Source organism: Rhamphochromis longiceps, linkage group LG14 (genome assembly GCF_057381845.1).
Source record: "Rhamphochromis longiceps isolate RC_006_pf linkage group LG14, R_longiceps_female_GT1.1, whole genome shotgun sequence".
Classification (NCBI taxonomy): Eukaryota; Metazoa; Chordata; class Actinopteri; order Cichliformes; family Cichlidae; genus Rhamphochromis; species Rhamphochromis longiceps.
In genome coordinates this window covers 24,962,879-24,987,001 of record NC_140570.1, presented here as the reverse complement: position 1 = coordinate 24,987,001, position 24,123 = coordinate 24,962,879, and the positions used below count along the sequence as shown (strand labels likewise).

Here is a 24,123-nt window from a genome sequence, read left to right as displayed (position 1 = left end):
TAAGTACGAGAAGTGCGGAAGTGAGAGGCTTGTGAAATGGGACGGTATACGCTTCGTCACGCTGTTCAGGTTGCCTAGCAACCATGATACTAACCGCGAGACACGTTACATACAGCTTTGTGTGTATGTATATATATATATATATATATATATATATATATATATATATATATCAATCACTGACTTTCAGCTTGTTGTGTTTGTGGATATATGACTGACTTTAATTATTAAACATTCGCACATAAATAAGTGACGTCATATTCAGTACTTTTGACAGTTCACTCTTCGGCCGCTCCATCTTATTAGGGAAATTCCATATACATAAATGTAAATTTCAAAACTCAACCCCATCATTTGATTTGTTTTTGATTGAAATTGAATATTACTTAAACTCTCTTAAATTAACTTCCAATAAAAAAGGTTTATCATTGATTGAAATTCATTCAGAAATGTTTAACGAATGAGCTGTCACAACTTTCAAGTACAAAGTTGTTATGAAGTCTGTCACATTCCCCCCCCTTTTTTTCTTTTTTTATCCTTTATTTATTCAACCTTATTTCATTGTACTGTATATTGTTACTCTTATTTGCCTTGTATGTCTACTGTACAAACTGAACTGGAATGACTGACTGTTCGCTTTATAAGTTCAATAAAGTTTGGAAAAAAAAACCCTCTTCGGCCGCTCCCTTCTGCCGTATTTTGCGGCAAAATTATCCACACCCACCGCCGCGCTATGAATTGTGGGATATATGGGACCACGAAGCGTGCACCGGACCACGCTTGATATTTGGGGAAATCGACGGCGCATTTGGAGTATGCATTTGAAGTACACTTCGAATTGGGACAGCCGTCGTTGCGTGGCGGTGACGTAACCGCACTTGAAATGCGTACTTCAAGCGTGCAGACCCTAAATTGGGACAGAGCCTTTATGTGCTGTAAAATCTATGGAAATGGCAAACAGGCAGGAAACACAGCTGAACATAATCACACGAGACGAGACAGGGAGGGAGCAAAACAGAATAAACTGGTGCAGGGCACGGGACTGTCAAAGGAAATGCTTGAACGTAGGGGACAGAGGATCAATTCTGCGCAAATAATCCCTTGTGTTTCCAATAAAAATCCAGAAAATTGGTCATTTGTGTCTGGCTTTGCTGTTAAGTAGGTTTCACCATCATTGTTGTAAAGTTTTTGCAATTTCAAAATATGGATTTGCAAATGCAAAGTAAGATTTTACTAAATGAAATCCTCAAACGCACACATAACACACAATAACAGGTTTAAGGAACACTGGGAGGTAATTGGAGTTATGTATCAGATGGTTTGGTCAATGTATCTGTTGTCTTCTACAAGTAGTTACCAACAACTTATCAAGACAAACACATTTAAGGACGAACCTCTGTTGTAACCTCTGTCATCAACTTGAGCTAGCAATTTTATATATAATTTTAAAAGAACTTTGACAAGTCAGTGTTGATGTGTAATCAGTCGTTTGAGTTTTAATAAGGAGCAGTTGTTATATGTCAGTGATGGACAATAGGCCAAAGACACATATGACAGGTTAAATATTCTACTGGGTGATTAGGTCTCTATAGCATCAATTTTTAGACCTTATAGACCAGGGATCAGCAACCTTTAAGACCCAATGAGCCGTTTGGACCCGGTTTCCACGGAAAAGAAAACACTGGGAGCCGCAAATACTTTTTGACATCTAAAATGAACATAACACTGCATACATTGTTTTTTTACCTTTATGCTTTGTATAAACAACTATAAAGTGTTGCTTATGAAATCCATGAAGTGCTACAAAGAAAATGAAATTTTATTGTAATGAACACATTTTGAAATCTTAAAAAAAAAAATTACAAAAAAGAAAGACATCCAGTTGAAGGTCTCTTTGAAATTAATTAAAAAAGCTGAACTTAAATTATCCATGTAGCAAACAAAAACTGAGCCGCCATCCTTATTGGCCTACAGTGCCTCTGCAGAAGAGGTGGACGCACCTGAGTGTCCGCAATCACGCCTCGCCACCTTAAAGTCTGTGCTCTCTCCACTGTTGTGTTATGTGTCGGGCTGTGTGCTGGAAAGCTAAAGCTAGCTGCATGTGTACAGCAACTGTGTGTGAAAAGTAGTCAATAAAGAGAAGCCGAAAAGCATGTTCATGCAAACATCATCGGGTCTGCCGTGACAAGTTTTCCATGGGACTTTTGCTCCTGAACCCCTGCACACAGCGTGTGCAGACCGGGGCTGTACGAAGTCACTTTTGTCTTTACGCAGGACTGTAAGCTGTCTTCTGCGAGGTGTGAGCGGTTTTTGTTTTTAATAATAGTTCATGGTGGAGAATAGCTGCTCAAATACGTATGTGGATCTGAAGATCGACAATCCACAAATTAGGCATACTGGTAGGCTGCTCTCGTCAGAAGTAAACGCAAATAAATCTGCCCAGGCATCATTAAATGTTCTATTTTCTTCAGATATTTTTCTTTTCTTACATTTCTCCATACTTGGCCTACCTGGGGTTGAAAGTCTGGATAAATGCATGGCGTTTCGGTGAGTAGTGTATCCTTATTTTGAGCGACGAAAAATAATAAAATATCATTTTATTTTTATATTTCAATATCATGATAATCTTCCAATTTAGAACAAGTTAAACAACACAAAAAACAAAACAAAAAAAACCCCCCACAAATGAAATACACTTCAGCTAAATACTTTTACAATTTATTTTCCCAAACCACGGAGCTGCAGTGTAGAGACAAAAGAGCCGCATGTGGCTCCAGAGCCGCAGGTTGCTGACCCCTTTTATAGACTATTTGGTCTATGTAGGTTTCTAAACATGATAGTTCAGTATATTGGTTAAAATAAACTAGAAAGGTATCTTACTATAATATTAGGGTTAGTTTGAAAATTATATGCTGGTGTCCTTTTAAAGTCTAAATCTTTAAAAGGACATTATGTCCTGTTAACTATGCAATATAAAATTGTAACCAACATATTCAAACAGGCAGTTTTATCAGTTTCTCCTGCTTATAGCGTGAATGTCCCTCACATATTCACTAAAGAAACACTTCCACTACTATATCATCCATTACATCACATGAATCACGTTCTCATGTAAAAATAACTTCTCCTTAAACTAAGGTGACCGAATAATAAGTAGTTACCAGTGTTGGTCAAGTTACTTGAAAAAAGTAATCAGTAACTAATTACTTCCCCCAAAAAGTAATCCCGTTACTTTACTGATTACTTATTTTTCAAAATTACTTAGTTACTTTTTAAAAACACGATTTACAACCTGAAGAGGTGATAAAGCGATAGATCTTTCAGCCCAATTCTACTTTTTCTACATAATCCATCATACAAAATGTAATCAAATGGAAAAGTCTCTTTTTTTAACTTGTTTTATCAGTTTTAATCTTTTAACTTTATGCATCAAGCAAAAATTTAATTATATGCAACATTCTCCGAGTTGAATAAATTTGTTTAACATTCAAACCTATTTTCTGCACATTCCAGCACATAAAATAAAATATTTTGTGTTTACACTCACTCTTTCAAATAGATGCAAGTAAAACACAGCAGAACATAAATAAAGTCAAAGACTCAGCGGTCCTGTTGCTCTATTTTCACCTGTAAAGCAGGACTGCGGTAGGCGGAGGTTTACCCTGGTGCAGGTGTGCCGCGGTCAGTTGAAGAATCCGCGACTTTCTCTGTGAGTTTCCCATTACGTCGTTGGGCACTCTGTGCTTGCTTGGAAGTTTAGGGGTTTTTTTCGCTGTAAAAAGAAGTTTTCTTCCCACGCACGATGGACGCTAATGTTTTTGTCACTTTTTATGGAATCAAACTCAAAGTAAGGTCAGTACTTCCACGCTTTAAACGCTGCACGCTCATACTCTCTCCCACAATCGATATGTGATCCACTGTTGATCTACACACAGCTGTTGTCACTAATAGCGCACTTGCTTACGTCACTGTCGTGAGACATTCTTGCAAAAAAAAAAAATAAAAAAATAAAAATAAAAAATAAAAAATTTCACGGTTTTAGTAACGCAGCTTTCCTACGGGAAAGTAACGGTAATCTAATTACCGTTTTTGCAATAGTAATCCCTTACTTTACTCATTACTTGAAAAAAGTAATCAGATTACACGTTACTGCCCATCTCTGGTAGTTACAAGTAGAAATTAATTCTTAGTTGGACCTCTGAGGTAGTGTTTTGGGTCTTTATAGCATGTTTGTGTCCATGATGTTGGCAATTAACTGTTTATCATTCACTGGTATTATTCATTTATTAATTCAGGGCCTTTACAGTACATGTATACATTCAATTGTATGGTTCAAGAACATAACCAAGCATGCCATTTAAAATTTAGCTTATTGCAAGAAAGTAGCATAAAATTAATAACTTTCATGCATTTTAAATGATAAACCATATTAGCTGATAGCAGTTTAGCTTATGTTAACATCAAACTTTATGCTAATATTCTTGTATGCTACCTGCTACAATGACTGCTAAGTTGTTATGAACTTTCCACCCCAAACACATGCTGGCTTGGATAAACTTTGTGCTGCTTTTACTTTTTTCCCCTCATCGTCTAAACATTTTGAGCGGTGACTTATCAAAGTGTTATCTGCAGACAAAAAGGTAGGCGTTATGTCGGTTGTCATAAGACTCACATATTTGCCACACACACACACACCGAGTTTTTGTTGTGGACACCATTGTTAAGGTGGTACAGAGGTGACAGTTGTGCCCAACTTGTTATGCCAGTCCTGTAATACCACAGCCGCTCAAGTCCCAGCAAAAGAGGATGACTTACTTACAAGAAGCAGTTATATATAGTTAGAATAGAAGCCTACTATGATGCATTAAAAGATCTTTGGATGGTAGATTAAAATAAAACTTTAGTAAAATGATTAGCTATTGTATCTGGAGCAAACCAGCCACCACTCCTTACCTGTTTAATACATCTCTACAGTGAAGTATGGTGGTTTCAGTGTGTCGCTGTGGGGATGTTTTTTGGCAGCAGGAACTGGGAGACTGGGGTCAAGAGAAAGATGAATGCAGCAATGTATGGAGACATCCTTGAAGATAACCTGCTCCAGAGCGTTCTGGACCTCAGACTGGGGAGAAGGTTTATTTTCTTTTTTCCCAACCTGAGGAGCTTTAAGCTGTTCACAGAAAGTCCCTCAGTTTCACTCATGTTAGATGCTTCTTCGGTTTTCTGCACTGACTGCCATCTAAGATTACTTCACTATACACAAACCCTCCAAGACACTCTGACTGTTACTTAACCCTCCCGTCACTGCCAAATGGGAAATAATGGGTAAAAAAAAAAAAAAAAGCTTCACTTGAACAGCAGTCAATACCTGCAACCACTGTTACACATTCATAATTATTTTCTGCCTATAATAAAATGTTACAGCACCTAATAAAACGATACACCAGTACAGAAACAGTATCACAATGACGAAATAAATACTCATTTAAAAAAGTTCCACCAGCCCAACAGGTAACATTAGTCAGTCCAAACCACGTGGGAAACAACCCAGCACAGGAAAACGTCAGGAAGGAGTACCCACAGCTCACACTAATCACCTGACTTTTATTTGTTGCTTTGTGATTGGCTGTTCCCCTGTTAGGCGTGATCCCTTGTGGTGGACGAGTTTCCTTCATACGAATTCTGTGTTTTGGGATGAAAAAAACAGTACACCAAATTTAACTGAAAGTGGCAGCTATATTACTGGAAATCACTATGACAAATACAAAACAAAACTCGAAAGAAGAAAACTAAAACACTAGAAACTGAACCAGGAATCACTTTGAACACGGAGGGATGAAACACAGCATAGCGAGGGTACGGCGCAACAAAGGGCAGAGGAAACACAGGGCTTAAATACACATGGGAGTAGTGAGTGAATGAGACACAGCAGGAGAGCACAGCTGGGAGTAATCAAACATAACGAGACGAGGGGAAGCAAAACTAGATACACTGCACGTAGGACAAGGACTGTCAAAAGAAAACAGGCTCTCAGAAAAGAAGCAATGAGAAGCTTGAGAAGGTGCCTGTGCTTCCCAAACTGCGTATGCGTTGATGCTCTTTTCATCCTCTGACCCCCTGCTGACCCCCATTGAGGGGTCTTTTTCACCAGACAGAGAGTCAGTGACAGGATCTGTGTGCGAATATGTCAACTGTGAACAAAGCAAACTTGTCAGGATTTGTAAATGAGCTTAGGCTACAAATGCTTGGGTGTGGGAAATGATTTACTTAATGTTACACCTTTGGATTCACTCCTGTGGTTGCCAACCCACAGCTTTCCACTATCTCTTTTCACTTAATGATGACTTTGTAATTTTGAAGCACTTTGGCTCCATCTTGTGAACAAACAAATTAAAAAACCCTATAATAACCTTAGAGCAGGGTTGCCCAATCCCAGTCCTCGAAAGCTACCGTCCTGCAGCTTTTAGATGCGTCCATGTTCCGACACACCTGAATCAAATGAATAGCTTGTTATCAGGCCTTTGTCAAACTTGATGGCATGCTAAAGAGGTAATCAAACCAGTTGATTCAGCTGTGTTGGAGTAGGGAAGCATCTAAAAGCTGCAGGATAGTTGCTCTTGAGGACTTAGAGGAACAACTCTTCTCTGAGAGAAAAGGTTTCTTCATTTTCTCAAAGTTCGATACATTTTCAGATCTTTAACTACAATTTAATATTTTATTATTCATGTGGCTGCTTGAAATAAAGTAAAATGTAAATATGGTTCATTGACAGTCATGTTAGATGGAGAATGAGGCCAGCAAAGTACTAAAAGGGGACAATTAACAAGTAACACAAACTGGTTCTGATGTGCAAATACTAGTGATGGGCAGATGAAGCCCCATGAAGCACTGAAGCTTTTCATCCAATTGGTTCACCCCAACGCGAAGCTTCATGAAGCTTCATTTGCTCTAGCAGGACACCTACTGGACGTAAAAATAATAGCTGGTATGAATTTGAAGAGTGTGGCATTTTGCACACAGCCTGTAAATGTCAACAACAAAAGGAGTGTGTAAAACATCTATATTGTAGTGATGCAGTATACTGTGTATATTTATGCTGGCAGTATGGAAAGACAATAAAAACAAAGCACAAATTTAAATATCACACACGTCACTTATTGCATTGTATGATATTGTTATATCATTTAGTAACATTACAGCATGCTATAGTATCATGGCATTTGATGGCTCACCTGGTCTTGCTCCACAATCGGTGTTCCCCTTATTCTCATGCATAGCTCTGTAGTGCCTAAGCATGGATGAGGTGTTGTTGTTATATCCCAGCTCCCTGGCACATAGCAAACACCTCACCTTGTACAAAAGTACAGACAGCCTAACATAGGTTTTATTGCACCATCAGTATTATGAAAATCCATCTTCTGTGGAAATTCACATACCTTGTTGGGAGGAATAAGATCAAAATGTTCCCACACAGGGGAGGACATCCTCCTCTTCTTAGCTGGCTCCATTCTCTCCTGACTTTCTCTCCTCACTCTCATAAACCTCCAAACTGTCTCCAAACTCTCACTAACCGCAACTCTTCATCAAACACCCACATTTTGAATGAAGTCTGAGGGGTTTATATCGCTCTCATAGCTCGCGGAAAAAATTCGAACCGCTTCATGAACCAGTCACGTGGTACAGCCGGGCAGCGAGGCTTCGGACGTCATCATTTTCAGCTCCTCCCATAAATGAAGCAAGCCTCGATACGCGCTTCGCGGAAACGCCCCCTTATTACTCGACACACGCTCCGAAGCCTCGATACAGAACGTCCCATCACTAGCAAATACTATTAGAGCAAATATAAAAGGTTCTATATCGCTTACAACTTGTCTTTCTACATCACTAACCTACACAGAATGAAGCAACAGTTGGCATTTCTAACCAACTGTTTTTTCTTGGTATTAATCTCTGGCTCTCTTCCACAGCATGTCTTTTTCCTGTCTTCCACCACTCACACCAACCGGTCGCAGCAGATGGTTGAGTTTTTCCTTCCCACTTTTGCCAAATCACTTGCTCATAGGAGGTCATCCAAGTTAGGTTTTTCTCTGTATGTGTTACTGTAGGATCTACCTTACAATATAAAGTGTCTTTGGGCAACTGGGCCCTATTTCAGGAAGCCGGTTTAGAGCAAAATCTGAGTAAGTATACCCTGAGTTAGCGAAAACTCTGGGTTTTCAGTTTCACAAAGCGAGTTTAGATAAATTCTGAGTGAGTTACTATGACGACACACTCCGTGAAGCTAACCTGCCCCCTAGCAGGTTTACTTCAACTAACCCTGACCTTCTCCGCCTCTTTGTCGGAAACCTGACTGTAGGAAGTGTCAGACATGGCGTGCCCCTTCCTTGAAGAGCCAGTAGATGTTGAAGCACAAATTCTCCGCAGAGCTCTCCGCCGGGAGAGAGTGATTAGAGCGCGTTCGGACATTTTATCATTTCCTGATGATTTCCTGTGTGAATGTTACCGTTTTTCAGCACAATCTATAATTTATTTGAATAACATCCTCAGGCCTAATATTGCTCATGTGACACATCACGGACATTCTCTCAGTTCATTACATATTATTTGTATTGCACTTCGGTTTTTTGCAAACGGGAGCTTTCTGTATAATATTGGTGACGCTGAGCACGTTTCCAAGGCTACCGTCTGTCGGGCAGTCAGGAATGTTACAGTTGCACTGAAACGTCTCCTGTACTCGTTTGTGGTGTTTCCCGGTCATAGACCCACAAGATTTATCAAAGAGGGATGCCACAAAATTGCAGGTAGCAGGATGAACGAAACTTAATACATGATGTGGTGATACTTGAACTACTACTTAAATTTTACATTTATTTTCAGGGTTCCCAGGCGTGATTGGCTGTATAGATGGCACTCACATTCCAATCATTGCTCCTTCAGTAAATGAAGGAGACTATGTGAACAGGAAGTCTTTCCACAGCATTAATGTGCAGGTACATAGTTCCCTGTAGCATTTCAAACTAACAAATTATTTCATTATAGTAATGGATGCTAATTTGTGTTCTCTGCACTGTGAAGATCATATGTGATGCTGCCAACATTATCACAAATGTGGAAGCCAACTGCTCAGCCTCTGTGAGTGGTGGTGGTGGTGGTGGAGGACCCCCACCTGTTTTTCGGGCCTCCACTTTTTTTCTAGTGGCTATAACGGGTCGCATATGAGCATACAGAGTAAGCAAATATGTACTTGTAATGCTCAGATAATTTCAATAAGTGCTTACAGAGGGGAAATTAATGTAGCCTCTAACTGCAATTGATTTACATCGGACAAACAGACCAAGCACTATGGCTCATAATACAATTACACCTTACCTGTTTGGACTATATTTTTATATTTCATTTTTACTTGCTGCCAGGAACGTTTGGGGCCTGTTGGGTTGCACCTGCACTCACATCACATCACAAAATAAAATGTATGAAATAAAAAATAAAATATAATAAAATAACGTGTTAAATGGGTGGGAAATCCCTAGATCAATGTTTAAATTAACACTCACGCATTGACTCTGTCGGCTATGTTTTGCCATGCATGCTCCCTTTCTTTTGCAGCTGAGGCTGTGTTACTTTTTTTCCGCAAAATTTGCATGTTATCTGCATATACTGCCATCAGAATTTCGGCCTCAAGCGCTGTAAGATACATTGACCGCGCCTTCTTTCCCTCCGTCTCCATGGTGACTCGCTTAATCTGTGCTCCACTAATCAGGGCTTTATGTATCCTCGTGCGCGCGCTTAATTTGGGGTTAAAGCAACTCCGCGTTGATTGAACTAATTGTTATCAGCCTTTCTGAAACCGAATATTCCGAGTTGGACAGTTCGGGGTTACTCAACCCCGTGTATCATTTTTAACTCTGAGTTTTCTAAACCGGCTTCCTGAAATAGGGCCCTGTTGTTGTGATTTGGTGCTGTGTAAATGTCAGGGACCAAGCAGTAAAGCATAAAGGACACAGGTGTTTTAATTCAAAAAAAAAAAAAGAAAAAAAAAAGAAAAAAAAAGGGTTTTATTGACCCAAAAATATGAAAATATATTTAACAAAGCCAAAACTTAAACAGGCAGACCAATAAAAGAGGTCAACTCAATAAACTAAACTCAAACAAACATGACAAACTGACCTGCTGAAATGACACACAGGGGAACTTAAATACCGGTTTAGCTAAACCAAATGACACACACGGGGGAAAACAAGATGGCTGCCATATAACCAACTAATACAAAACAATGAAACAAACATGAAACACCCCCCAGGCAATGAAGCATGTGGTGCAATCCAATTAGGCTGTCAGTGGTACTTCAGGTCTCGCAGCCCTTTGCCATATCTTTTGCCAGACAGGAGAAGCCAAACCCCAGGTAACTCAAACAAAGATGTATTAATATAACATAAAACAGAACTTTGACCTTGCAAGGTTAATATGTGTGTACACCATATAAACATTGGAAGGTGTGATGGAAAAATAAATACATTTAAGAAACAATATTGAACAATAAATAGAATATTTTAAAGTAGTGACTGTAAATTAAACTAAAGTGAATCAACGGGTGGTGAGGTGTGGAGCTTACCATGTGTGGCATGCCATCACAGTAAATAAAACTGAATTAACCAATCACCTTTATAATTGAACCACAGAAAAACTAACAAACACCTGTATCTTCAAACCAACACTCAGTAAAACACACAAACATGTTTTCACTACATCCACAAAAAATACCTAAAACGTCATTTACTAAAAACAAAATCCTGTTTTATTTTCCAGTTCCATAGATTGGAAAAAAAAATGCAGTACTCCCAGAAATAAAAAAAAAAAATCAAACTTAAATGCAATTTCTCTTGAAAATTGAGCTAAATAATGTCAAAGAAAAAAAGAATGCATGATAATAAAAAAAAAAAAAAAAAAAATCACTTACAGAGCGTCAGCATGATCCTAGATCTGCCTCTTGAACACGTAAAACCTGCTCTTACACTAACTGCGCTATCGTGGGGTGTGCTCGTTTGTGACTCATTAATCAAAGTCAGTTTTGGTAGATTACATTGATCATTATTAAAATAAACTGGCTATGTCTTTCTATATCAGCGAAGAAGCGAGTTTCTTTCTGCCTCCCATTGATTTGAAAAGCCTCGCAATTCATATCAATGAGAGGCAGCTGAAGGAGAATCGTGTTTCTGATATAAAGATGAAACACTTTGTTCGAAATTGCTGGGGACAGTCTGTGGTCCTGAGAACTGGGGGCTGCTCGGACAAATTACGCCTATTTATTTTCACTTAATCCTTAAATACCAATGCTGCAACGTTATTGTGATTTGAAATTTTTAAATGCAGAACAAAAGCGGGAAGAAATTTACAGCGAGAGATATGTTTCCTACTGTTGTTGTTCTTGACTGGAAAATAAATGTAATCTTACATGTAAAAAACAATTTAACACATGAATTTAACGTCGTCCCGGACAAAAATAAATGAAATTTTATTATAGAGACTCTCTGAAGATGAAGATATTTGTCTTTCTAAAAGTTGCACACAAAATATGCTTTTTTTTTTTTTTTTTATAAATCGTCCCTACTTTGGCATCCAGTACAAAAGGTAAAAATAAAAATAATCTTTAGAAAATGCATTTAGGAATTTTTCGTAGTAAAATTTTTGTTTCCGTTCAAGCCAAAACTTAATTACTGTTTGTTCAACGGTTGAGAGAGCGTGACGTACATCTGCAAAACCACTGTGACAGTTATGCAATCACAAATTTCACCTGATGTTTCTTCGAAAAACTGTCATTAATCAAGTTAGTAGTGATGTGATTTCCGGCTCTTTTTAGAGAACCGGCTCTTTCGGCTCCCAACCGGATCTTCAGGTTGTTTCGTTGCTTTAATTAATTTATTATTAACAACCAGTGTTGGTCAAGTTACTTGAAAAAAGTAATCAGTAACTAATTACTGATTACTTCCCCAAAACAGTAATCCTGTTACTTTACTGATTACTTATTTTCAAAAGTAATTAATTACTTAGTTACTTTTTAAAAACACGATTTACAACCTGAAGAGGTGATAAAGCGATAGATCTTTCAGCCCAATTCTACTTTTTCTGCATAATCCATCATACAAAATGTAATCAAATGGAAAAGTCTCTTTTTTTTTTTTTAAACTTGTTTTATTAGTTTTAATCTTTTAACTTTATGCATCAAGCAAAAATTTAATTATATGCAACATTCTCCGAGTTGAATAAATTTGTTTAACATTCAAACCTATTTTCTACACATTCCAGCACATAAAATAAAATATTTTTTGTGTTTACACTCACTCTTTCAAATAGATGCAAGTAAAACACAGCAGAACATAAATAAAGTCAAAGACTCAGCGGTCCTGTTGCTCTATTTTCACCTGTAAAGCAGGACTGCGGTAGGCGGAGGTTTACCCTGGTGCAGGTGTGCCGTGGTCAGTTGAAGAATCCGCGAGTTTCTCTGTGAATTTTCCATTACGTCGTTGCGCACTCGGTGCTTGCTTGGAAGTTTAGGGGTTTTTTTCGCTGTAAAAAGAAGTTCTTCCCACGCACGATGGACGCTAATGGTTTTGTCACTTTTTATGGAATCAAACTCAAAGTAAGGTCAGTACTTCCACGCTTTAAACGCTGCACGCTCATACTCTCTCCCACAATCGATATGTGATCCACTGTTGATCTGCACACAGCTGTTGTCACTAACGGCGCACTTGCTTAAGTCACTGTCGTGAGACATTCTCGCCAAAAAAAAAAAAAAAAAGGCTAGAAATCCTAGAGCATGGCTCAGCTGATTGTAGAAGGGGGGTGGATGAATATGTCAAACACAGGTAGGAAGGTAAAATCCTTCTTTTTATGTTTTGCTGCTACTGCTTCTTTGGGTATCATGTCGGTTTGCATTCTCAATACTACATTCCACTAAATCCACTAAAGGTTCTTTAAAACAATCTTCTTTCTTTTGTTTTAACTGTTTACCTCTAGAGGTATTTTCCAAAATTATAAGTACCACAGAAACAAATGACGCGTTCAAGTAATTCTTTGTTTTTTTACAATGATACACATAAGACAAACATGACAAAGAAACAATTGCTCACTCAGCTCTAACTGCCTTGTTGGGGTGAGGTTACTTGTTCAACTTACTCTACTACATAGCTACATACTACATACACCACAGAGTGATGTAATACAGTAGTAACAACCAAAACAACTACAAAACAAAGGCAAACAAACAAATAGATAGTGACACCTGAGTTGTTGAGTGACTGAGGCTTGTGGTTACTCTCACAGCAACGATTTTGCTTTGGATTGTAACACGACGACCCACAGAGATGTGTGTTTGGTTCAGTGCTGTGGATGTGTGTAAAACAGGCAACAATCAACACAACAGTCCATATCACATTAAATTTTAAAAAAAGAAGTATGGAAACAATTTGTTTTATAATGTAGGCCGCACAACTTATATTCAAATTTTATGCACATTTCAGTGCAGTAATGGGTTTAATGATTGTGGCGGAGGTGTGGTCCCGGGCGCGGCTGCAGGGGAGGAGTGGTGCAGTGGGCTCAACAGGGCGGTGCTGGAGATGCCGGTGAGAACAGCTGATGGCGATTTGGACTGATAATGGTTTCCTTCCCTTTTTATAGTGAGATGGAGAGGAGCGGAGGGAGAGGGAAATCAGCTGGGACTGACAGCTGTCAGACTGTGTTCAGTCATAACCGGGGAAAATTGTAAATAAATGTGGAACCTGGTGATAAAGACCTGTGTGTGGGCGTACCTGTGTATAGTGCATTTCACAAGTGGTGCCGAAACCCCGGCCAATTCGTGCCCAGAATTAGGGGATGCGACAGGCGCGGGCTAACCGCAGCCGTTACTCTGTGCGTTTTGCCCTTATACTTTAATAACAGCGGCACTATGGGATACCTGTGAACATCACCATGAACACACTTCACCTCCACCCATTCCGCCTCCAGCAATGCCCCGGGGCGAACCAAGCCTTGGTGCACGAGGGTCTGCGTGCAGCCCGTGTCCACCAAAGCATGGCGTATACCCCCTCGAGTCCTTACCGGAATGCTGTATGTCCCTCCTGGACCGGGAGAGGGTGCTGGGGCACCGGCAACGCGGAACACCTGCCCCACTTCCATCAGAGGACAGTCCCTCCTCAGGTGTCCCAGTTGCCCGCACTTCCAGCACTCCTGCCCCGGCGTCTGTGCTGCTCTCCGTGGCTCAGCGGCGGCACTACTCATGTCTGATCCCCGGGAAGGCACAAACGCAGCAAAAGGATTAGTGGGGCTCAGCGCCGGCTCTGCCTGCCCTGGCGCAGGTACCCGGCGCCTCGGTGCCGGCACTGGGGCTTGTTTGCTCGGCCTCCGGCGGCTGTCCCCGGGCTCCCCCGCTCTAGCGGCAAGGTGGTCCTCCGCCAACGTCACCGCCACCTCCAGACTCGCGGGACGGTGGCACCGGACCCATCTCGCCGTCTCCGCAGGCAGCCCCTCCACGAACTGCTCCAGCACCACCTTGTCCACCAGCAGCGTCTTGCCCTCCGACGATCCCGGCTGCAGCCAGCGCACCGCCGCGTCGTGCAGCTGCCGGGCCCAAGCGAACGGTCGATCCGCCGCGGCTAGCAGACAGGCCCGGAACCGCCGGCGATGATCCTCAGCGGTGAGCCCCAACCTGTCCACCACCGCCCGGCTCACGTCCTGGAAGCTGCTCCTCGAGGTCGGCGGCAGACTCAGGGCCGCCGTCTGAGCCTCCCCCGACAGCAGAGGAAGCAAACGCGGAGCCCACTCCACCTGCGGCCACTGGCAGGCCTCCGGCGTGGCACGAAAAGTCTCCAGGAAAACCTGGGGGTCGTCCCCGTCCCCCATCCGGGGCATCGCCACCGACAGCGGTGGAGGCTTCGGCGGAGCAGCGGCACCAACCAGCCGCTCCAGAACCAGCATCTGCCGGTCCGTCTGCTCCTGCAGCGCAGCCAGGTGAGCCCGCTGGGCCGCCGCCTGGTCCTGGCTCATCTTCGCCAGCTCTGCCAGCATCTGCGCCAGAAACTGCAAAGGCTGGGCGGGCGGCGCAGCCTGTGGGTCCGACATCCCCACGCCGACTGGACACAGGGTTTCGGCACCACTGTGGCGAGAATAAGGCACGGCGGGACCACGGAGTATCATTCAGAGCCATCTTTATTTACATCTCACCACAACACATTCCCAAACCCCTGAGTCCCCGTGTTTTTAACTAGGCGGGCGTGATTAAGGATGCCGTGCAGGTGTGTCCGCCCTCCCTGCACGGCACCGCAGACCACGCCCCACCACAATGATTTTCTAGAAGTTTGGTTGGTTTCTAATCCTTGACCTCCAATCATGCTATAGTTATATTTTTCTGGGAGTCAGTGGAAATGGAAAGGATCTCCTAAGTGTCCTAAGCATTATTTTTAATCTTTCAGGTTATTGTAAAGACATACATTCTGACCGAAATAAACAAACAAAAAATGTATTCCCAAAACTAACCAAATATTTTAGTGTCTAAACTTAACCATCATGTATAAGTGAAAGTAATCAGGGAGCAAAACCAAAGCGAAACAATGTGGAAAACAGAAAACTTCTAAACTTTCTTAACTCCAAAAAACCTGAACTTAAATTTTTTGACCGTTTGAGAATATAAAGAAAATTAAATGAATAGTCAAAACAATCCTTTGCTACTTTGTAAAATAGTCATACTTTGTGTTATGTCTGTAAGTTACCTGCATGATTGTACATCTTTCAGTGGAGTGTTTCATTCACACTAAAGCTTGCTCAAAAGGGATTGCTGAGTTTCTATCTGTATAAGGTTCTTAACTATGTAAAGTGCACTGACGGTATATAAAGTGGAACTATATTGATTGATTGAATCTTTATTTTGAACATGTTGAAAAAGTACAACAACATAGAATTAAAAGAGACAAATAAACAAAACAAAAGAAAAGAAAAACGAGGAACCACAACCAAACGTTTTCATTAACTTACCATTTGGGTTGGAGCTTGAATATCTGAAAAATAAAATAAAAGATTTAACACACACACACACACACACACACACACACACACACACACACACACACACACACACACAGATAGATAGATAGATAGATAGATAGATAGATCGTGCCGGGTGGAGGCAAGCTGATTTAAAATATACATATATATATTTCAAGTTTTTAGCTCAAACAGATTCTTGAGCAGAATCCGTAGGAATAACCAGTGTGCACCCTAATGTACATCTTTTAATTGTATGTTAATCAGTACATGAAGCGTACCTCTGAAAAGAGTCCATCATTTGTGAATTTACTGTTTTTTTTTTAACTGCAGTTTTCACAAACTGCGGATGATGAAATCCTCTGTATTTTAGAAAATATCTTTAAACTATCGCTGTTCCTACTTACTGAGTTCCCTAGCTACTTCTTTACTATGTGAATAAACAATTTGAACAAGCAAGGGTTTAAAGACACATTGAAGCAAAGGCGAAAAATTTGTAATGAAATTTATGTGACTGTTCTTCTGAAATCCGGCAGAGAGTGAAAATCCAAGAGCTGCTGCAATCCTCTGCATTAATGATCTTTCTGTTTCTCTCTTTTTGTGTGTGTGTGCTCACACAGAAGGGAGGTTACGACAGGAGTTCCCTGAGTTGACACGTATGAACCATAAAGTCAGTTTGGACTGAGGAGCAGTTGGTAAGCTACATTCAGTCTTGACAAAATTAGTTTTTATCCAATGCATGCACAAGAATCCAAATCTCTGTATCAGAATGATTTCATTAAAGCCATTTTATTTTATGGGGGCAATATCACAAATTACCGTAGATCATTAATAGGGAACAAATCAAATTCAAATTTTATTTGTCACATACACAGTCATACACAGTACAATATGCAGTGAAATGCTTAGACAACTGCTCGTGGCCTAAAGAAAAAAAGACTATGAATAGTATAGGAAATCAATATGAAAATTAAAATGAAGGGTAAATTTAGCTAAGAAGGAATAAAATAAAATATAAAAATTTAAGTTAAAAATAAAATAACTGTACAACAAAATACACAATATAGAAATATATAAGAATATATGAAGAAATATAGAACAATAACAGCAGCTGTACAAGTACTAAATGGTATGAAGAAATATAATGTCCAGGGTTTTGCAATCCATGTGTAAGTGTCTTGTGTAGTGCAAATATGCTTAAAGTGATTTATTTAAGTCACTTGTGATAAAGTGATTTGATTGGATGACCACGCAGTGTAGTTGTGCAGTGGCCACTAGTGTAAACAAATGTCCAGAATGTCCAGTGTGTGTGTAAAAACCATACCATACCATGTGTGATGTGGTGTGATTGAGAGACCGTATCGCCTGCGGGAAGAAGCTCCTCCTCAGTCTATCTGTGTTGGTCTTCAGGGAGCGGAATCGCTTTCCTGACCTCAACAGAGAGAACAGTCCATTATTGGGACGGCCTAGGTCCTTCACGATCTTCCTGGTCTGAAGTGAACTGAGCGAAGCTACATTATAAAGTGTTTTTTTTTGTTTGTTTGTTTTTTAAATCTTATTTATACCTTATCTATTTGTTTTTCCTTTTGTTTTGTTTGGTCCCTTCTCTGTTTTTGTTTTGTTTGTTTGTTTATTTGCAGGGGGGGGGGGGGTGCTGTTGTTGTTGTTTTTTGGGGGTTATGCTTGTTATGTGTATGGGTCTTGAGATATTGATTTTGTGTGTGTGTGTGTGTGTGTGTGTGTGTGTGTGTGTGTGTGTGTGTGTGTGTGTGTGTGTGTGTGTGTGTGGGCAGAGACTGGTTCTCTGCGGTGTCTTGTCTAGTGTGGACCTGGTAGGGGGAGAATTCGGGTTGGGGGGGTTGGAGGGTATAGTGGACATACAACTGTTCTGAAATCAAGATTGACTTTGCTGTTGCTAACTTTGTATGTCATCGTTGAAATCCATAAAACAAAGTTGGTAAAAAAAAAAAAAAGCTTCAGGATTTGCAAATGAGATTTGGCTACAAGTGCTTTGGGTGTGGGAAATTATTTACTTAATGTTACACCTTTGGATTCACTCCTCTGGTTGCCAACCCACATCTCTTTTCACTGAACGATGACTTTGCAAATTTGAAGCACTTTGGCTCCATCTTGTGAGCAAACAAATCCAAACACCCTAGCTGAAGGGAAGTTATGAACTGTTTCTGAGAGACAAATAACACCAGGATCCTTTTCTACATAGCTGACAACTGTGCATAATATATATATATATATATATATATATATATATATATATATATATATATATATATATCTTATGTATATGGTGTATAGGTTTTATTTGAACCTAAAGGTATATGTATAGGTTCAAATAAAAAGATTGACTGTGTAACATTCAGATGGGAACCAGTGCAAATATATGCCTCCTAATTGAATAATCTGATTAGGTTCATACCATTGTTTACATAGTGTTGTGTTGCAAAGTCAGTCTTCAAAAGCCTTTAGTTAGGTTTTACTTTTTGGATTTACAGCATTCACTCACATCCTCACACTCAGGCACACCCTACACAACTGATCTTAGGGATTAGCACACCTCATTAGTTTATTTCTGGGTTCTTTTTAAGTTTGCGTAAGTTGGTAATAACATCACTTCATTTGTTTTGGTTGCATCCAAATGACGTCAGTTGAATATTTTGGTATTTCTAAAAGCTTCCTGTGTTATTGAAAAGTCCCCTTTCTTTTTATATTCTGCTCTGTAATATTCCCATGAGAAGGATTAACAGGACCAAAACAAAATAAAAGACTGAGTGTCAGTTCAAGCAAAATTGCATTCATACACTTTCCTTTGTACCCTAGAGGAGGTCAGTCATTCTGGATTTTGTTTTGCACAGTTTTTTTTTCTATCAAGCCAAACCTCTCTAGTACAAGAGAAGAAGAGGGCCTTTTCTGCTCATTCTTACAAGGTGTAATTTAATGACCTTGTAATGTACGAAGAATAATAACAGAAAGGGCTAACCTTATTGATTTTCATGAAATGTGTTAGGTGCTTCTGTGTTGCATTGTTTTTGCTTTTTCATATTTTGATGTGTCAGGTGTATAATTAAGTTTATTTTTTAAACAAAGCTATTAGATATGAATATTTTTTAAATTATCTGATTTTTAAAGGGTACAAAGCAGCCTAATATTACTTTAGAGTAATCTGGTACCTTATGAAGCTACCAGATAGTCTTAATCTATCTAGAACTTAATGTCAGAAATTTTTTTTTACAATAGTCTTGGGATATCAAGTTATCAATTAACCTCCTAGGACCTGAGCTCTTCCACGGCATGCATTTTTAATTTCTCTTTGATATTTGGGCTGATTGGGACCCAATGAATGTAAAAACAAAGAATTACCAGATTTTTTTTTTTAACCTTATTTTTGTTTCTAAGACAAATAAGAGCCACACATGAGGATATTTAAAATTTTGATAGAACAGTAGCAGCATAATGTCCTCGTAAGTGGATATCAGGCCCTTGTAGAGCAAAATTGAGTATTTTGGGCTAAATAATCAAAAATGTGATGTCCACATATGTGGACGCCAGGTCCTAGGAGGTTAAGCAGTCTAAATGGGTGTACACCAGAGGCGGAGCCAGACATTTGAAACACCCGGGGCTTAGCCATAAAGGGTAGTATGCATGTGGGAATTTTTTTTTTTTTTTGGGGGGGGGGTAGAAATGAATGAAAAAGATTAATGGGCTCTGTTTTGAGTTTTGTTCAAAAGAGAATGACTTCATATAGGAAAAAAATATATCACATATGCAGGACACCCCCAGGCAGAACAAAGTCGGGGCTGTATCAAGACAGAGGACTAAACCCCAATTCAACCAGACCCAGAACTGATCCGGAATTAAAACAGGACTACAACAGTTCAAAACCAGGACTACTGAGGACTTAACCAAGACAGAACCACAATCAGAACTAGATGATAGTAGCACTAAAAATCATCATAGACCTGCACTACACTTATTTTTTAATTCTACCAAAGTCCACTATTTAGATTGAAAAAAGTTTATATAATTATTTAGCCTTGTTGTGCAAACAAGCCTGCACAACTTAATAAATATAGAATTTGAAAAATAACAAACCTAAAAAGAAACACTAGGTACGAGATACATGAGTACCTATGATACGGTGATACTTTTGGTAAACAACCATTTGACTAACATGTGTGTCTCACCTGCTCTTGTTCCATCTCTGTTCCTCTCTCTCCCTCTTTGTGCTGACAATCATCAAATATACAGTTGAAACCAGATATTTACTTACTCTTGAGATAAAAACACTTTTTTAATTGTAACATCAAATCAGACTAAATGTTTATTTTTTTAGATTGATAAATATAAAAAACATATTTGTTAACTTTAAGAGTAAAGAGAGAAACAATCTGTATTTCTTAATTGCAAATGGCACCAAATTGTATTCAAAATTGAGCCACACTTATGGAGCTCCACAGTTCTTTTCCTGGTGTTTTTGTTGACATCTCTTGATTTTTCCCATTTCAAAGAAACAGGCTCTGTGTTTTGCCTTATATGCATCCACAGGTGTGCCACCACTTTACTCACATGGACTCTACTAACCAATCAGAAGCTTCTTCAGCTCAGAATGGAATCGTCTGCAGTTTTCTTATTAATTAACAATAAACTTAGTGTATATGTACTCCTAAATTTGATGAAAGTGATAAAAATAGACAGCTCTGTCTCTCTTTATTCTGACATTTAGCTAATTCAAAAGATATTTCAATATTTATTTAACCAAAACAAAACAAGTTTACTCTAAATTGATGATGTACAGTAAAAAAATGTTCTTGTGTTTTCCATAAAGTGTATGTAAATATCTGGTTTAAACTGTGAATATACTGCTGTGTATTCAAATTCCTCTTGTTTTGCACAGAAATATACTGAACAACATCCAAAGCATAATATATAAAATACTACCAGAGTTTTTTTCTTTGAAAGAAGCCCCTTATGTCCATTCTTGTATATCAGTACATTACTGAAATCGATTTATAGCCGTGGAGGGAAACAACTGAAAATATGAAATAAACACACATGTAAGCTAAGACTCTCTAAAGAAACAGCACTGTTGTTGTTCGGCTTTTCATTTCGCCATTTGTTGATTCACTTGAAGAGCAAGTAACGTAATATTGGTCAAGTGATCAGTTGGATATCAATCTTTCGTGATACACCGTCATATTTACATTATTTGTACAGTACGAATGATTTTCTTTGGTACCTGGTCGAACTTCAGTTCTCCTCTGTCTGCCTGGCTGCGTTTCTCTAACAGCGCACTCGCAGGCAGCAGCTGCCCCGCCCCGCTTAGTGTCTGAGCTCGGATCATACCAATATTAGGGGGGATTTACGCACAGTCATAAATTCCCACAGTGTGCACTATGTGCTTCGAATATTGTGTGTAGTTTTTGTTTTATACAGTGTCAGCCAGGCATCTAACTATGAAAAAATTACACTCCAAAAGACCCTGGGCTTTCTGAAAAATCAACCCGGGCTTAAGCCCAGTAAGCCACCCCCACGCTCCGCCCCTGGTGTACACTAATGCTTGAATACCACTTTTCTGACCTAAAACGTGTACCAGATGTACCAGTAATACATTTATAGATGCAGCCAAAGTAATGGCTTTCTCAGAACCTTTCTCAGATTAATGAATCTGATCTGAGAAAGGTGCAGAATCCTCTTTAACATTTATTGTGGACTATTTAAAAGTTCAAAACTAGTTAAAATAAATGTTTCAACTTTTTTGCAAACATTGCATGTTAAACATAAAGTCTGTAATGAAAGCACTTTTTTAGTAAAAAAAAAAAACCTCTGCCAATGGCAAGATCATCAACTCAATGAGCGGGTGGAGGGAGGTTTGGAGTCTTCTCCCACCCCCATTCTCTGCGGCCTGCTGGAGCGGGAGGGCTAGGAGGAGTTGGCCGTCCGACTGCGGTCTGGAGTGTGGGGCCTCCCTGCTGCTACGGAGTCGGGGCGGTCTGCCTCTCCCCACCGCAGGGAAAAGGGTAACACCACCTGGGTCTGGGTGCAGTTCCCCCCTCCAGGGGCAAGGGTACCTAGACCCGGTTTGTAGAGTACGCTTGGGGAGTGTGATCGTATGTACAGCGTCTCTTTATGTCTGTCTCCACGTTGGTTGAGTGTGGAGTGAGTGCATATGAGAGCATGAGGGGGGGAATGGATGTTTGTGTCTGTGTGTGCCTGTATTTCTGTGTCTATATGTCAGGTTGGGTATCAGACACCACCTCTCTGGGGACACCTCAGGCCCTCCAAGGTTTGGAGGCCTATCTCCACCCCTCCACCACTTCCCCTGCCGGTGGCGGACTCCCTCAGGTGTCGGTGTGTTGGTGGTTCTTTGTGTCTGGGGGTGGGCGTCCGGGTACACACCGGCTCACTCCTTGGCGGCCGCTTGTCGGGGCCTGGGGCCTGGGGCTCGCTCGGGCCCCTTTGGAGGTGGGGTGCCCCCGGCCTCTCGGCCTGGGGCTCGGTCACTCAGGCACAGCTGGCTGCCGGCGGAGCTCACGGGCGCGTCACTGCAACTCCCCCTGGCTTCTGCTCCGCGGCAGCTGAGTGAGCCCTCATCTGGGACTCTCCTCAGCTCTTACTGGAACAGTGGCGCGGCTGCCCCTCTGTTGGTCTTCCTTGGTCTCTTGTGTTCTGGGGGCCTCTGGATGTCTGGAGTTTTGATCTCCTCCATACCTGCTTCATACCCTGGAGGACGGGGCTATGCCCCCCCCCACACTCCCTAGCAGATCGTTACATGGAGAAACCTTTGGAATACAAGCACGCTGATCCACACAGGTATGCACACGGGTGTTCACTGCTCGTAGACTTAAATTACACCTTTCTTGGCTACTACTTCGAAGCACATCTGTCCTGCGTACTGCACAACAACATTGAATATTTAGTATTTACTGCTGTTTACACTTAGCTAGATTAATGCGATGGTGTTGTGTTTAGTATGTTGCTTTGTTTTTTTTTTTGTTTTTTTGCTTGTTTTCTATTCTTCTCTCAACAGGTGATCCAGGAGATTCTTATTTTTTTTCTCCCCCCCCTTTCTCACTGTCCCTCTCCCCTTCTGTTTTTCCTTTCCTTCCTCTTTCTTTCTCCCTTTCCTATCCCTCACTCATGTCTGTCCCATCTGTAACATCTGAAAATAAAATATAATAAATAATAAAAACAAAGATCGACCAAATGGACCAATACGGCAATGCCACGAAGATCAATTTGGCAAAGTAAATCCATTGGGTATCCTTGTTGGTCTTCAGACAACAATTCTGATGGCTAAAGAACCAAATGGGACAGGCAAAAAAAAAAAAAAAAGATCATCAACTCAATAGGATAAAGCAAAATATGTTATTTATTTAAAGCTTAAATCATAAGAACATTAGGCCACAAAATAAACACAAACATGCAAAGTCAAACATGCAGTATCGAGACAGTACTACAAAGCCCAAACATCTGCCATCCCCACTACTGTGTCTGTGCACTGAGGCCTTATAGAAATTACATTCCAATAGAAAAAGTAAGAATAAAAACAGCTGTTTATGAAAAGAAAATACTTTCATGGTCTTTTCAGTGGGACCTCTGGGTGGTACAGCATAGTAGCATTCATGGCATTGGCAACTCAGTGGTTAACATTCACTAGCTTTAGCTATCAAAATAAATTATGCCATTTACAGTATATGCATACATTTGATTATGTGGGTCAAGGTCAAACATTTTTTAAATTATGTATTATAATTTGTTTCAGTGCAAGAAAATAGCTTAAAAATAAAAAATGAGCCATATGCTAATATTTTATGAAGCTACATTTTATAGTGCTGTAAGAAGTCAGCAACTGTTGATTCCATGCTAACAAGAATCAAGAAGAAACTTAAGTTTTGTTTTTTTTTTAGACTTCTGAAGTTAATAGTTTCATCGTATTATTGCATACACTGTATACTTAAATACAACTGGGCTGTGTCACAGTAGTAATAACTGTCTTAAGTTATGTGAGTGAGTACAATGTGAAACTCAGTAAATATTTCAGTAAAAAGCTACAATGTTCTCAGTGATTTCAAAAATTTT

At 40.1% G+C, this 24,123-nt stretch overlaps 1 protein-coding gene across 1 annotated transcript; it reads right to left on the bottom strand.

Annotated features, from left to right (window-relative positions):
• Nucleotides 1-13,818: 13,818 nt before the first annotated feature.
• LOC146654125 (uncharacterized) lies at nucleotides 13,819-15,186 on the bottom strand. The gene has a single exon (XM_085429288.1). The coding sequence runs from the start codon at nucleotides 15,184-15,186 to the stop codon at nucleotides 13,819-13,821; it is 1,368 nt and encodes a 455-aa protein (XP_085285414.1).
• Nucleotides 15,187-24,123: the final 8,937 nt, after the last annotated feature.

Excerpts from the sequence above, each read along its gene's own strand:
- LOC146654125 (XM_085429288.1), bottom strand. The coding sequence starts at position 15,186 with ATGATACTCCGTGGTCCCGCCGTGCCTTATTCTCGCCACAGTGGTGCC.